At 37.0% G+C, this 14,258-nt stretch overlaps 2 protein-coding genes across 2 annotated transcripts; one reads left to right on the top strand and one right to left on the bottom strand.

Annotated features, from left to right (window-relative positions):
• Window positions 1-3,859: 3,859 nt before the first annotated feature.
• On the bottom strand, window positions 3,860-4,998 carry LOC134860325 (gastrotropin-like). Its single transcript, XM_063877275.1, has 4 exons — window positions 4,801-4,998; window positions 4,545-4,705; window positions 4,330-4,419; window positions 3,860-4,172 (listed from the first exon to the last, which is right to left on the bottom strand). The coding sequence occupies exons 1-4, from the start codon at window positions 4,865-4,867 to the stop codon at window positions 4,113-4,115; spliced, it is 378 nt and encodes a 125-aa protein (XP_063733345.1). The 5' UTR covers window positions 4,868-4,998; the 3' UTR covers window positions 3,860-4,112.
• A 2,786-nt stretch (window positions 4,999-7,784) lies between these two features.
• LOC134860140 (uncharacterized) lies at window positions 7,785-13,591 on the top strand. Its single transcript, XM_063876982.1, has 9 exons — window positions 7,785-8,344; window positions 10,547-10,674; window positions 10,850-10,916; window positions 11,581-11,640; window positions 11,830-12,079; window positions 12,401-12,468; window positions 12,760-12,838; window positions 13,097-13,251; window positions 13,340-13,591. Exons 1-9 carry the CDS (start codon window positions 8,077-8,079, stop codon window positions 13,510-13,512), a joined length of 1,248 nt encoding a protein of 415 aa, XP_063733052.1. The 5' UTR covers window positions 7,785-8,076; the 3' UTR covers window positions 13,513-13,591.
• Window positions 13,592-14,258: the final 667 nt, after the last annotated feature.

Below are 14,258 nucleotides of genomic sequence, written 5' to 3'. Positions count from 1 at the left end.
CAGCCATAAATGAACTTAAATTATACACATTTTGTATCCAACGCTGACTATAGCACACTTTGTATTTGAGGTCAAATCAAAAGCAAATAATCTCTCTATACTTGTTACCATGAGTGGAATAGTATATCAACGAGCAGACAAAGTAATTATTCAGTATGAGAGAATGAAGTTCAGTCTCAGCTGCTTCTTAAGTCCTCCTCCACAGCTCTGTCAGAGCTTTCTGTGTTTTTACGGCATTTTGATATATAGAAAATCCATTGAGTGGCGTGGCTGTCTCTCACACACAACACATTATACTCCAGTACAATGCTTTTAGACTGACCACCCTTCTCGTGTTGGACACAGCACACTAGACTGTGGACATTTGTAGACCTCTGCTCTGTTCTCAGACACAGCAGGATAATTAATTAATCATACAACTATAAATCTGGAACACAACATGCAAATGCTTAATCATATCAGCTCACAGATCTTTAATAATCACTAAGTTTAGTAGAAATCCGCTTAATTAACCTGGCATACAGTTTAAACAGCAATCAGTATTTGGCACAGACTTTGTGTAATTTGTGTATTTTAACAACATTTGGTAAGAAAAAGTGTGTATTTATGTTGAGATTCTCACAATCCTCTGTAAGCTTCTGGACGCTGAAGAAACTGCTTGTTTCTCTCAAATGTGTCCTGCTGGAAGAATGTGAAAAAGGGGATGCAGATTGAGCTGCTCAATGTTTCGGGGTCTTATCACACTTGCTTTATGCTTTCACTCCAACATTTAATCAGCATTATCAACACCTGAACTGAGTTTGTCACTGCCATAAGCTAGTGGCTTCCTTTTTGATGAGTAAATCACAGATTGTTAGTACATGCCAATGCAGAAAAATTAAGTTGTTAAATGAAATGAACAAACAAGTCCAGCAGGTTAACACAGCCACATTTTTAAAATAATTGACTTCTACTATCTAAATTACATTTGTCTGTGATGCTTAATTTAACTGTAAAGTTAGCATACTTAATAGGCATGTATACGAGTCTAAATAGACCAATAGATATACTGTAGGGGTGGCGATACCTTATGGTGCACACACATGTATTTATTAATGAAAAACAATATGTTTTTCAGGTATTTAAAAAATGTGCAAGAGAAGTTGTTATTATGGAAATGATCATCCAATGAGTTCCATTAATTAAAATCAGCATTTACGCTCTTTAATCTGGGTCGAACTCCATGAAGAGAAAGCCATCATTATACTATTTGAAGGGTAATTTGTTTTTATTGGTTTTAAAATATTGTTTTGATGATGTTTCTTAAAGTATAAGCGGACCACTGAACTTCAGCTTTGAAAACTTTTAGTCGTTACATTAAAATTTGATTTCATGCCACATAAGTACATGTTACCAGAAAGAGCTACCTTCCTTCCTCTTTATGTATGATGTCGAAATCATTAAAAGCTCCATGACAAGAACCGGTGATATGATACCATAAGTATGATATATTTTTGCCTTACACCAGCTGCAAATGCCAGAGATTTTTTGATGAGAAGGTTCTCCTTTTTTATTTTTCATGGTGAAATCATCAGGTCAAGGGGGTGTATGTCAACTAAACGTATCTGTTATAGAGGGACCAATGTGTTTCTGTTTTCACACAGCAAAAGTGAACCAATGTAGACATATCCTCATTCACTTTTCCACTATGCTCCCTCATTTCTCCATTAAAAGAAGCAAACTACTCATGCTGAACAAGCTTTGGATTTGTACCTCAAATTCTGGTAGAACAGAAAAAGCAATTGTTTTCTAACACCATCAACACAAATTACCTCGTTCCAAAGTGAATGTACCATACACACCATTTTCGTAAAGTGCTGAAAAATAAAATGAGAATAATTCTGGAGGCAAACTCCCTCTGATGTTTCATTAAGGTATGAGGGTGCCTCATGGTGGTGACAATGGGAAAGTGCAGTTTGTTTCAGCTCTTCCTATGAGTAAAAAACAACAGCCCTTTGGAAAGGACTCCAACATTTGATTGTATTTGCATTCATTTGTTCATTATTTCAATTCAGTACCAGCAGCTTTATGTTCATGGCAGCTGAAGGTTTCCTTGTTGAGGTGTTCTTGTTCTAGGTGAAAAATTCTCTCTCCTAATGCATGTCAGAGAAGAAGTTTATTTATAGCATCCCTGCCCACAATTTAGATCCAGTGCTGTTTGTTAAATTAAAAGAAAGATTTTAAGAATAGAAGTATTCTGCACTGTTATTCATGTAGTGAAACTCAGAGGACTTCTGCACTTTGGTTATTTACTGAAAGACTGGCCTTGTCATAAAGCTCAAGGTGATTTTTTTTCCTTGTATAAAACATGGTTGCAGTTGTAATACCATTTTGCTACATAATTAAAACGATGCAAACTAAGCAGCTTTATAGTCTGGGGCTGGAGAAGGCTGTGGCTGGACTGTATTGTTCTTTTATACCCTTTGGGCTGTTCTCAAGCATCCCCTCCTCATGATATCATGGAGGCTTCATAAAACTTGGTATCAGTGATGATCTCAGAGCCCTTCTGTTCTGGGCCTCCATTAGTGAAGACAAGGGGCGTCTGGGTCTGTTTTGTTAACAATCAAAAATCAGCTCCTTTTTTTGCCAACTTTTTGTAGTATGTTGTTCTCTGAGCACCTTTCTCCCAGATTGTCCAGATCAAAACTTTCATTGTGAAAGGAAGGGGAAGTAATAACAGTAAGCTAGGATGTACTTGTAATTTTAAATGTAAAATTGAAAGCAGAGCAAAAATATTGACATTGTTGCAAAATCAGTCAACATTTTACTTTAAGTATTTTGTTTACATTGCCATGATCGTGGGTTTCTCAGCTGATCGTTCATGTTTAATTATCAGGCTGAACTTCCATTTCTGGTCTGTTGACAGTATTCTTAATAAAATAAAGTGTCTTCATTACAATCACAATCGCTGACACTGAAGAAAATCTGAGATGCGATGATTAAGAGTGTCTGGAACTAGGATGTGTTTCATTTGAAATCGATCGCCCTAAAATAATGGATACCTTACATTACACAACAATGTTTGCAATTCAGTCCAACAACTCAAAAATATATAGAAAAAATTAAATGAACACCTGTGTCTCAATAAACTCAGTTGTTTCTTTCATCGTGTTAGTGTGCACAGGTGTTTAGGATATTGTGTCCCTGAAACCAAACACCTCCTGAGGCACATTTCACACTAATCAAATATATCTATTGAAATATAAGGGACCACCTGAGCCGAGCGGGGGCCAACCTGCTAAGCTCCTGAAACTGCAGCGGTTAATTTGTTTGGTCAGTAATGCAGACAAAGCACTGACATCTCCAGCAAATAACTCCCTCAATTAAAGAAATACGCATTTGCAAGCAAAATATAAATGTGCAGTTGAAACAAGGAAACCATACTTGGTGAATACATAAATAGGAATAATATATGAATTTTGAAGTTATTTATAGAACCAGGAATACTGTATTTTTTAAACTATTGTCTTTTAAAATTCAAGCACTGTTTCCCCCTAATGGTACTTAAACATGACATTAGTAACTTTAGCAAACTTTCTTTTTTGCTCATTTCAGATTAGAACAAATGAGGATGACCCATGTAACACCAGCACACATTAGCTGGGTGTATCTTCATCACATTTAAATATTGTTTGTTTCCATGGATTCAAACTTCAGATAACACTAATGCCAATGACAGGCTTATACACATATCTTGATTTAGCTTGTATTTTTGTTCAATACAATATGTGTATATCATCGGTATGTCATAGTTCATTACAACAACATCCATGGTGTAAACCAAGTGAAATAAAATACAATTATTGCTTGGAAAGAATGCTTGATTTGAGTTTAATTTTATTGGATCAAACATGGACCCTGGTAGAAATACAGTATATTTACCAATTTCTTCATAGATGTATGAAAGGAACACAACCAAACTACGTTTGGTGAAGTCAGAAGATGGCCCACTTGCTCCTCGCCGCAGATGGTTACTTTATTCTTTCTGCTTCAATAATTCAAGCATTTTCAAGGTGTGTCTTTTGTCACGGAGGGAGCATCTTTTCTCTTGAAGCATGTTGAATCTCGCAGTATTACATCCTCTTGCTAATTCTTTTGAAAGTCACGCCCTTCTCTCCTGAAGTTATGCAATTCTGTAGGACATGAGCAAAACATAGAGATGGTTTGTGATGACAATATAACAATTTCTATGCGTTTTGTTATAAGAGAATCTGACTGAATTTGGATCAATAAGTATTAAGGTGCAGGCTTTAATTGCTTGAACACAGGTCAAGTGGTGACTGCTCTTACCATAACCAGTTTATCGTCGATGATCTCTGCTGTAAATTGGTACTGAGGAAACTGAGCTGAAATCTTTCCACCCTCCAAAATGACAGTTGCCTACAGGGCACAGAGAAAAATGTCCAATGAGCTCGCTCACATGAAAGTTCCACGTCAAGGTGTGAATATGTGGCACACATGCAGTTAAAGGATCATTTTCTGTACTGACTGAGTTAATAACTCACCTTGAATTTGTCCCCCTTCATTGTCACCAGCTCACATTCCTGACCGATGGTGAACTTATTGGACCAGGCCCAGTTGGGAATGCTTTGTGTCCAAGTGAAGTCGTTCCCATCCTGAAGCACCTCTGTTACCACATTGTGGTCTGTCTTGGCACTGAGAAGCCCTGTGAGAGAGCAAGTGAAATTCCAAATGCCGAAGATAAAAATAATTACCATAAATCCATTTCTGAATGATGTATCATGAAAGACAATCTCATACCAAGGGCTTCTAGAAACTCCTCATAGTTTTCTTGATTCTCTGACTCATATATCCCAGCGAAAGCCATGATGGTGAAAGAAAAGACACGAAGTGAGGAGGGAGTTTATGAGACAAAAGGAGTGGCCTGTTACGGATACACTCTATTTGTGAAGTGTTGCAATACCCACCTATTCATCTACTCGTATACTTCATCATGCGTCATCCCCACAAGTGTGCATGAAAAGTTTAGGAAAAGTTTAGTGTTTCTACCTCAGGTTCTCGGTTTATCCATAACTTTGCAAGTTTGAGCATGTATGGTGCAGTAAAATGCTCGGAACAAAACTGGTTATTAACATCCTTGTGTATGTATGGTTCTGGTTTCTTTACTTGAGGATCAGCAAAGTTTAACAACTATACAGTGGGGCAAAAAAGTATTTAGTCAGCCACCAATTGTGCAAGTTCTCCCATTTAAAAAGATGAGAGAGGCCTGTAATTTTCATCATAGGTATACCTCAACTATGAGAGACAGAATGAGAAAAGAAAATCCAGGAAATCACATTGTAGGATTTTTAAAGAATTAATTGGTAAATTCCTCGGTAAAATAAGTATTTAGTCACCTACAAACAAGCAAGATTTCTGGCTCTCACAGACCTGTAACTTCTTCTTTAAGAGGCTCCTCTGTCCTCCACTCGTTACCTGTATTAATGGCACCTTTTTGAACTCGTTATCAGTATAAAAGACACCTGTCCACAACCTCAAACAGTCATACTCCAAACTCCACTATGGCCAAGACCAAAGAGCTGTCAAAGGAGACCAGAGACAAAATTGTAGACCTGCACCAGGCTGGGAAAACTGAATCTGCAATAGGTAAGCAGCTTGGTGTGAAGAAATCAACTGTGGGAGCAATCATTAGAAAATGGAAGACATACAAGACCACTGCTAATCTCCCTCGATCTGGGGCTCCACACAAGATCTCACCCCGTGGGGTCAAAATGATCACAAGAACGGTGAGCAAAAATCCCAGAACCACACGGGGGACCTAGTGAATGTCCTGCAGAGAGCTGGGACCAAAGTAACAGAGGCTACCATCAGTAACACACTACGCCGCCAGGGACTTAAATCCTGCAGTTCCAGACGTGTCCCCCTGCTTAAGCCAGTACATGTCCAGGCCCGTCGGAAGTTTGCTAGAGGGCATTTGGATGATCCAGAAGAGGATTGGGAGAATGTCATATGGTCAGATGAAACCAAAATAGAACTTTTTGGTAAAAACTCAACTCGTCGTGTTTGGAGGAGAAAGAATGCAGAGTTGCATCCAAAGAACACCATACCTACTGTGAAGCATGGGGGTGGAAACATCATGCTTTGGGGCTGTTTTTCTGCAAAGGGACCAGGACGACTGATCCGTGTAAAGGAAAGAATGAATGGGGCCATGTATCGTGAGATTTTGAGTGAAAACCTCCTTCCATCAGCAAGGGCACTGAAGATGAAGCGTGGCTGGGTCTTTCAGCATGATAATGATCCCAAACACACCGCCAGGGCAACGAAGGAGTGGCTTCGTAAGAAGCATTTCAAGGTCCTGGAGTGGCCTAGCCAGTCTCCAGATCTCAACCCCATAGAAAATCTTTGGAGGGAGTTGAAAGTCTGTGTTTCCCAGCGACAGCCCCAAAACATCACTGCTTTAGAGGAGATCTGCATGGAGGAATGGGCCAAAATACCAGCAACAGTGTGGAAACCTTGTGAAGACTTACAGAAAACGTTTGACCTCTGTCATTGCCAACAAAGGGTATGTAACAAAGTATTGAGATGAACTTTTGTTATTGACCAAATACTTATTTTCCACAATAATTTGAAATAAATTCTTTAAAAATCAGACAATGTGATTTTCTGGATTTCTTTTTCTCATTCTGTCTCTCATAGTTGAGGTATACCTATGATAAAAATTACAGGCCTCTCTCATCTTTTTAAATGGGAGAACTTGCACAATTGGTGGCTGACTAAATACTTTTTTGCCCCACTGTATATGAGAATTTGTCTGTATAAATTGAAGTGAGTTACATAGTTATTTGTCAGTATAACACAGATCTGCATGAAAATAGTGATTCTTTTTTATTCTCCTCTGACTATTCCTTTTCATTATTAATCGATTCATTGTTAGTCACTACAACGTCAAATATAAAAATGAAAAATGATGTTTAGAGCTGATCAAATGTATTTCAATGACTTGTTTTGCCTGAAATGTTACTTTCAGGAGATCCAATTCTCTTTCAGCTGAAAAAGAAATTGAACATGTGTATGTGAAAATGCTTTGCCCTTGTTGAAGAGTAAGATATTCTGCTAATTATAGCCTGCATTCAGAATACTTATTTTATTTATTTATTTATTTATGTGTGTGAGTCTTGATCAAAGGCATGCTGCAAAATGTAACATAAGACATTCAACTCCATGAAATAAACCATACATTGTTTTCAATGACACACAAACTAAGCAGGATTATAAAACACATTCACTCTTAAACCTTATACACAAGTTTTATCTGCAAGATGAAAACCATTGTCATTGGAAACTATACCATCTTTTATCAGAAATATAATTTACACATAAAAATATTCCCTTAGTGAGAGAATAAATATAAATTATGGCAGTTAATCTAGAACAGGTTTAGCACAGAGTAAATATTTGTGGAGAGCCAAAGAGAGAAAACAGACAGACACAAAGCGGAACATCTTATGAATAGTTCCACATTTTTGCAAATACAAATGGTCTAAACTAAATGAGAAGACTGATAGCACTAAATTAATTTTATAAAGTAAATTGGCCTCTGGAGCCAGCAGACGGGTACTTTAGCATAACTGCAAACTGGGGAAAACAGGTAGTATTTTCCTTACTATGCTTTGTTTTTTTATGTATGTTACCTTTGAATGGAGCCATGTCTCACCAGTTGCAGGATGTAGTTTCATTTTAAGCATACAGACCACACAGCAAAGTAGCCTATTCTGTAAAAACTCAATGCATCGTTACTATCGCGGTGCAGTTCATTTTTCTTTAGAAAGGCTTTGAATGTAATGGCTTTTAAAATGATCAATTAGGCACAACAAAATACATGTCCAAAATAAAACGTTATAAGCCTCCATAGCTGGAAGTTACAAAATATGTGCTACACAAAATCAGACATGTTGTGTAACACTGGGATGGATAAGACTGGAATGATTGTTATATTTCCTACAGAATGTGAAGGCACCAAAAGGTCTTCCTGTTTGAAATTATCAGGGCGAAAAACACGTCTCTATTTGTAAAGAAATGTCCTCCGATGCTTTGAAAGACACGCCGGTGCAGCTGAGCCCGAGTAGTTTAAGATTGGTCTGCACACAGCTGGCGCAGCGCTCACAATGCAGCAGAAGCCCAAATTGGAGCGACGCGACGAGAAACATGACGTTAGACACCACCAACATCACAGAGATCACCGACTTCATGGTTTCCATTTACACCGAGGGTGCTTTGTCACAGGCTGCAAGTATACTGAGGGTGATTGGCTGCAACGCCGAGGCTGAACGTTTGGAAACAAAAGGTTGCAGGATATTTAATCCATGAATTCAAGATAAACAATCACACTTTCACTTTCGAGCGATCACATTTGAGTTTTTCCTCTTTTTGAGGAAGGAGAAGACACTGTTGCTTCCCTTTTTAGCCCTGAACGCAGTATATTCAATTATGTAACTACCTCTTATGAATGGTCAATAATAGAAGTATTATGAATACAATATGAATGATAATAGAAAGGCAAATCTCTCTCTGCTCATAATGTATGTTGACACACTTTGACATAATGTTCGGAGTGTTTTCATGTGTTGCTTTAGGAATTTAGTTTGCCAAAGTGAACACATGCTTTTTCATCAAGTTTGTCATAGCCTACTCTTATAAATGACAGTTATTAGATAAATAGGTTCCCTATTAATTTAAATTAAACTATAAATCGACGCAGATCATCGACCTCTGTAGATTAAAAACGGCGCCGTTTTTTGATTGTTTGACTACCGAAAAAGAATCTGTTGTTTTCCCCAGAAAGTGGTCAGGGCCCTAATTTCGCCAGGAAGTGACGTTAGTGTTCCTCTCATTTATTAGATCACCCATCCGAAGTTTAATTGACAAGGTTTAATAATTATTCGTCATTTATTTTGGAACTTCTATAATATGTAATATTATTGTCAAATAAGAAAGTGCAGACTAAAACCAGCTTGTAATTTAAGTGGCACACAATGTCAAATGAAGAAAATGAAATAACTGTAAATCAAGGCAGTTTTGGGCATTAATCATTGATCGTCAGAGTGCAAAATTATTGTAGCGAAATTTATTTGCAATTCTGTTGAGGTTTGAATGTTGTAAGTACCTGTTACATGTTTGGACTGATATTATTGCTTTAGTTGTTGAACCTATCCATCTTTAACATGTTTTGTGTTTGACACATTCCATATATAAAAGAGCAATTTTACTAAAGTCAAGTCCCGGTTTAATACATCGTTTTTTAAGAAGCCCAACAGTATATGAACACACATCTTACTCCACATTTTATCCTTGACTCTACTTTTGAAAATGCTTTTACAGAGTTATACAAATGTTTTAATGTAATGCAGTGTTTTCCCTATTTTTACAGTCAGTGGGGCACATGGACTGTACGCACCAATCACACTTCGGCGTTGTGAATCATTTTTGCTTTGTTTTAAGAGACTCGTAGAATTTTTATAGATGTAGCTTTTTTTGTTGAACAAACCCTTGACTTTCTTGTTGATTTTTCTCCTTGTAAACATGCAGTGACCTGTTTACAACGAGAAAGTCCATACTGAAGTTTGGATGGTTGATGATTTTTAATAAACAAAATTAAACTCACAATAACTTAGTGGGACCAAACGGTCAACAGAAAAAATGTCAGCGCATGCTCACCCTCTGTCAAATGCTCTTCATCCCTGGTAAAGACTCTCCCATCTTTGACCTTTCGATCAACATCAGCACCTCTGTTGTTTCCCCGACAAAGACTGCAAGGAATCTTGTTGTGAAAATTGATTGAGTACTGACCGATAAGGCAACGCAGATTATTGACTAACTACAGACTAAAACTAACTACTACTAATTAATGGTAACAAAGTAGCAATTTACTGTATATCAAGTATTAACCCATGTTTTGTTATTTCAGCCATGGACGAACATAATGTAGTCCTACTTAATGCCCGGCACTGAGTACTTCTTTCTTGCTTTTGTTGTTGAATTATTGTAGATAATTAATTGCACTGTTGTTTTTTTTTAAGTTAAACATAACTGTAGATGTATTTTTTTTATTCCAAAATAGTATTGACTGATTGTAAATGTTAATCTTCGTGCTAGAAGCTTTGGATTATCCAATTCTTGGAAAAATTTGACAGTGCAGACTAAAACAAGGTATATATTCAAGCCCCCCTTGACAGCATATTATGTTTGAATATATACCTTTAAACCCCAGAATATATGAAAACACATCTTACTCAACGTTACCATCAACATTTATTTTTGTATTCTTTCAAAGCCTTTTTGGCTTTGCATTATATGCCCTTGCATCTTCACTTCTTTAGTTTTCTTAATATGTATGTACACTGCCCGGCCAGAAAAAAGGTCACACACTCTAATATTCATTGGACCGCCTTTAGCTTTGATTACGGCATGTATTCGCTGTGGCATCGTTTCCACAAGCTTCTGCAATGTCACAACATTTATTTCTGTGTTGCATTAATTTTTCGCCAAGATCTTGTATTGATGACGGGAGATTTGGACCACTGCGCAAAGTCTTCTCCAGCACATCCCAAAGATTCTCTATCGGCTTCAGCTCTGGACTCTGTGGTGGCCAATCCATGTGTGAAAATGATGTCTCATGCTCCCTGAACCACTCTTTCACAATTTGGGCCCGGTGGATCCTGGCATTGTCATCTTGGAACATGCCCATGCCATCAGGGAAGAAAAACTCCATTGATGGAATAACCTGGTCCTTCAGTATATTCAGGTAGTCAGCTGACCTCATTCTTTGGGCACATAATGTTGCTGAACCTAGACCAGACCAGCTGCAGCCACCCCAGATCATAGCACTGCCCCCACAGGCTTGTTTTTGGCCGGGCAGTGTATAATGCAGTTTTTGCTAATATGCAAAAAAAAATTGTGTTTTCCTGTTTTGGCAGACATAAAAATGATAATGATAATAATAATAATAATAATAATAATAATTCATATTTATATAGCTCTTTTCTTTAGTGCTCAAAGACATTACATGCATACATACCAAAACAGAACAACAAAAACAAGTCCTAATCCAAGTGGTCTAAGTTTTGGCCTTTCCGATGTAACGGGGAGAAAGTTATGAAAATGAGGGCCAACCTACAACCTGGAGCCGACATACTGTATGTCCTGGATCAAAACAAGAATCAGAAGCCGTAAGTACTATTTTCCTGTTAGTGTTGTTGAATTATTCTTGATAATTAATTGTACTATTGTTCCTTTATGATAAACATAACTGTATAGATGTAGTTTTTCTGTTCCAAAATAGTATTGACAGATTTGAAATGTTGAGCTTTTGAGCTTGAAGCTGTAGTTTATCCAATTCTGGGGAAATGATTGTAAAATGAGACAGTACAGACTCCTGCTACCTGCTAATGGAATTAACACAAATGTTAAATAACTGTAAAAGAAGGCAAATTATTGTTAAAATGCAAAACAATAATTCTCGAATATCTGGCAATGTATATAAGAATAATAACGTTTCAAGATATTAACTCTGTCCTTTCAAAGGTATCACTGGAAACGTACATCAACCTCAACCTTTGTCTCGTTCCATCCCTCATGTCGTGCGTGAGTAACGTTTGTATTGTATATTTTACCTCTTCTTTGGGTCCATTGTAAAGTGCTTGAATGTGATACACATCAAGCAATGAAAATGCAAATCTTAACGTAATATGTGGAAAATGTTCCTCAAATATACTTTTATTTTAGAAACAATTAAATTACAAAGAATATTTTTTCCTTTGGTTTTCCTTTTAGAGAAGCACGTTGTGGTTACACGAAGAGAACAGCGGATCCATCTTGTGAGCGATGTGAAATCAGTTTTGGATGAGCTGTTTACCAAGGGGGTTATTCATCAGGAAAGTTATGATAAAATCTGCGCCCTCCCGACCTCGGAGGAGAAGATGATGGCGCTCTTGGATGGTTATGTAATATCTGATGAAGACAAAGACATCTTTTTCAACATTGTTGAGAAATGCATACCATTAATACATAACCAGGGTCCAAGGTAGGGCTTTCATTGCCAATAAGATATTTAAACAAAAATGTTGATAAGAAAGTAAAGAACAATAAAATAGGACAAAATATAGAACATTTTTGAATCAACAATGTTAACTCACTAGCTTTCTCTTTAGGGTTTTTGTGCAGATTGCAGTCTAAAACATTCCTTTGAACGATTTTTGTTCAAATGTATTGCACTGCCATCCCTGCTTTGATCTGTGAGGCTAATGTATATATAAAAGATAGTGACTTATTCAACAAAATGTATGTTTTCTGAAGCCAAGGACCAATTGAAGTTATCTGTTAAAAATGTCCTATACCATTTCAGATTTGATGGGCTATCAGCGAGTGCTGATGTACAAAGTGCCGGTGGATTTCGAAAGGTTGTCAAAAAATGTGAGTAAAGCTTTGTAAAGCATCTTCATTGACCTCTGGATTGGGTAGTTGTTTTGTCTCATCAAATCCTCTTTTAAGACTTCTGGAAAGATGATTACATTAAAAATGTAATATTTAAAACATGAATATTTGAAGTTTTTTTAATCAAACATTAGCACAGAGCCAAGTTAATTACTTGTTACTTGTTTTTAAAAATGTATTGGAAGACTAAAAATACTTTCAATTCTTAATATAGGTTATAGTGAATCTACAGTAAATCCTACTTTAACATATTTCAAATACCGACCACAGGTAAAGTACCTGAGGATCACTGGATTAAACTTGAACCTGAAGGGATCTGTTTGGATGAAGAGGATACTCTAATTTACAGGTGAAAAATGTCTTCAAATACTGTGTCACGGCAAACCAATTTCCCGAAGAAAACCAAAGATCTTTTTCTATTAATTCCAATGCATTGTAACAATACTCAGCATTCAAATTTTCCTAAAATAATAATTTAGTTTTTCTCTAACAATATTTCAGTGCAAAGGTGCACCACTCTTACAATATTTCCCCTTAAATAGATTAGCCTACAGTCTGATGCAGGTCACTTTAAGTGTGGTGTCTCTGGACTGCGCTGGGTTTGTAGGGACAAAGTCAGCTTGAAGTACCAGTTTGGCTCTTGGGAGGAACAGATGGAGAGAATGGAAGCTATGCAGTTCATTCCTGGAGGTCCCCTTCTTGACGTTACTTTCATTGCTGGAATATTAGATGAAGCTTATCTGCCACACTGGATCTGCACAGGCAAGCAATCATATAATTACAACAAAAATATGTAATACCTTTGTTTAATAGTATGTCCATAGAAAAATGCACTTTTCTTTTCATGCAGAAGACAACCCTGACATCTTGGGCAAGTTTGCAGTCCTGCACATAGATACCTGTGGAGACGTTGTGGAGCAATTGTCTGAGGTTACACCATCCCATTTCAAGTTGTCTCAGCCAGTTTTTCTCTCCAAGAGGAGTCCTGATAAGAGCTGGCTTTCATATAAAAATCAACTGTAAAGTGTTAATATTCAAGACCAACCTAGCATTCCTCACACTACATGTTGATCTGATCCCTAGAGATCCTGCTCTCCAACAGGTTATTGCTTTTGATTTATACTAAAGAATTCAGACAGCAGTGTTGGCTACTGTAAACTGTTTGTGCTGAAAATAGTAATTTTCCTCCACAGACAATAAAAAGCAAGGAATTATCCAATGGATACAAAATGATCAAAAAGCCACACCCACAGAAATCCCTGAAAATGGGCAAATACTTCGCTCTCAAAGCCAACATGGACAGTGTAGAAATTACTCCTGAGGTACATTTTGAATTGTTGTCCGGAAATAAGTTGTATGAATAATATAAAGCTTCAGTAGGTTGGATTTTTTTTAACACTGACCCTGGACAGAGTCTGATTCCCACTTTTTTCCTTTCTATAAATTATTTCACAGAATCTAAAGCTTCTATATGAAGATAGTGACCCAAACTTTTTTGAAGTGTTCATTGAAAATCCAGACAGTAATTTCCAGCTGACACTCACCCATAAATCTGGACCAGTGTGGACCTGTATCATTCGAAAAGGTCAGTGTTTGTATATCATTTGTGACATTAATATTGCACATTAGTTCCAGCCTTATTTATTTCAAATGCCCTGTCTTATGTTACAACAAAAAAACATAACCCACTGAATTAAACATGTTGATTTCCTGTATTTTGTTTCAGATGACTAAAAACACTGGTGATATTCAGGGGGTGTATGGTAAGA

This window comes from Eleginops maclovinus, chromosome 23 (genome assembly GCF_036324505.1).
Source record: "Eleginops maclovinus isolate JMC-PN-2008 ecotype Puerto Natales chromosome 23, JC_Emac_rtc_rv5, whole genome shotgun sequence".
In the NCBI taxonomy this organism is placed as follows: domain Eukaryota; kingdom Metazoa; phylum Chordata; class Actinopteri; order Perciformes; family Eleginopidae; genus Eleginops; species Eleginops maclovinus.
Note: the sequence above shows the minus strand (reverse complement) of the source record. Positions and strands in the feature narration are given on the sequence as shown.

What these genes read in the sequence shown, in the direction of transcription:
- LOC134860325 (XM_063877275.1), bottom strand. Translation starts at nt 4,867, where the DNA reads ATGGCTTTCGCTGGGATATATGAGTCAGAGAATCAAGAAAACTATGAG. An exon ending in TGAAGGGGGACAAATTCAAG is followed by an intron (nt 4,420 to 4,544) that starts GTGAGTTATTAA and finishes TGTGCCCTGTAG; the next exon opens with GCAACTGTCATTTTGGAGGG. An exon ending in TCGACGATAAACTGGTTATG is followed by an intron (nt 4,173 to 4,329) that starts GTAAGAGCAGTC and finishes CATGTCCTACAG; the next exon opens with AATTGCATAACTTCAGGAGA.
- LOC134860140 (XM_063876982.1), top strand. Translation starts at nt 8,077, where the DNA reads ATGTCCTCCGATGCTTTGAAAGACACGCCGGTGCAGCTGAGCCCGAGT. An exon ending in GTGTGAAAATGATGTCTCAT is followed by an intron (nt 10,675 to 10,849) that starts GCTCCCTGAACC and finishes TGCTGAACCTAG; the next exon opens with ACCAGACCAGCTGCAGCCAC. An exon ending in GAGGATACTCTAATTTACAG is followed by an intron (nt 12,839 to 13,096) that starts GTGAAAAATGTC and finishes CTGGGTTTGTAG; the next exon opens with GGACAAAGTCAGCTTGAAGT.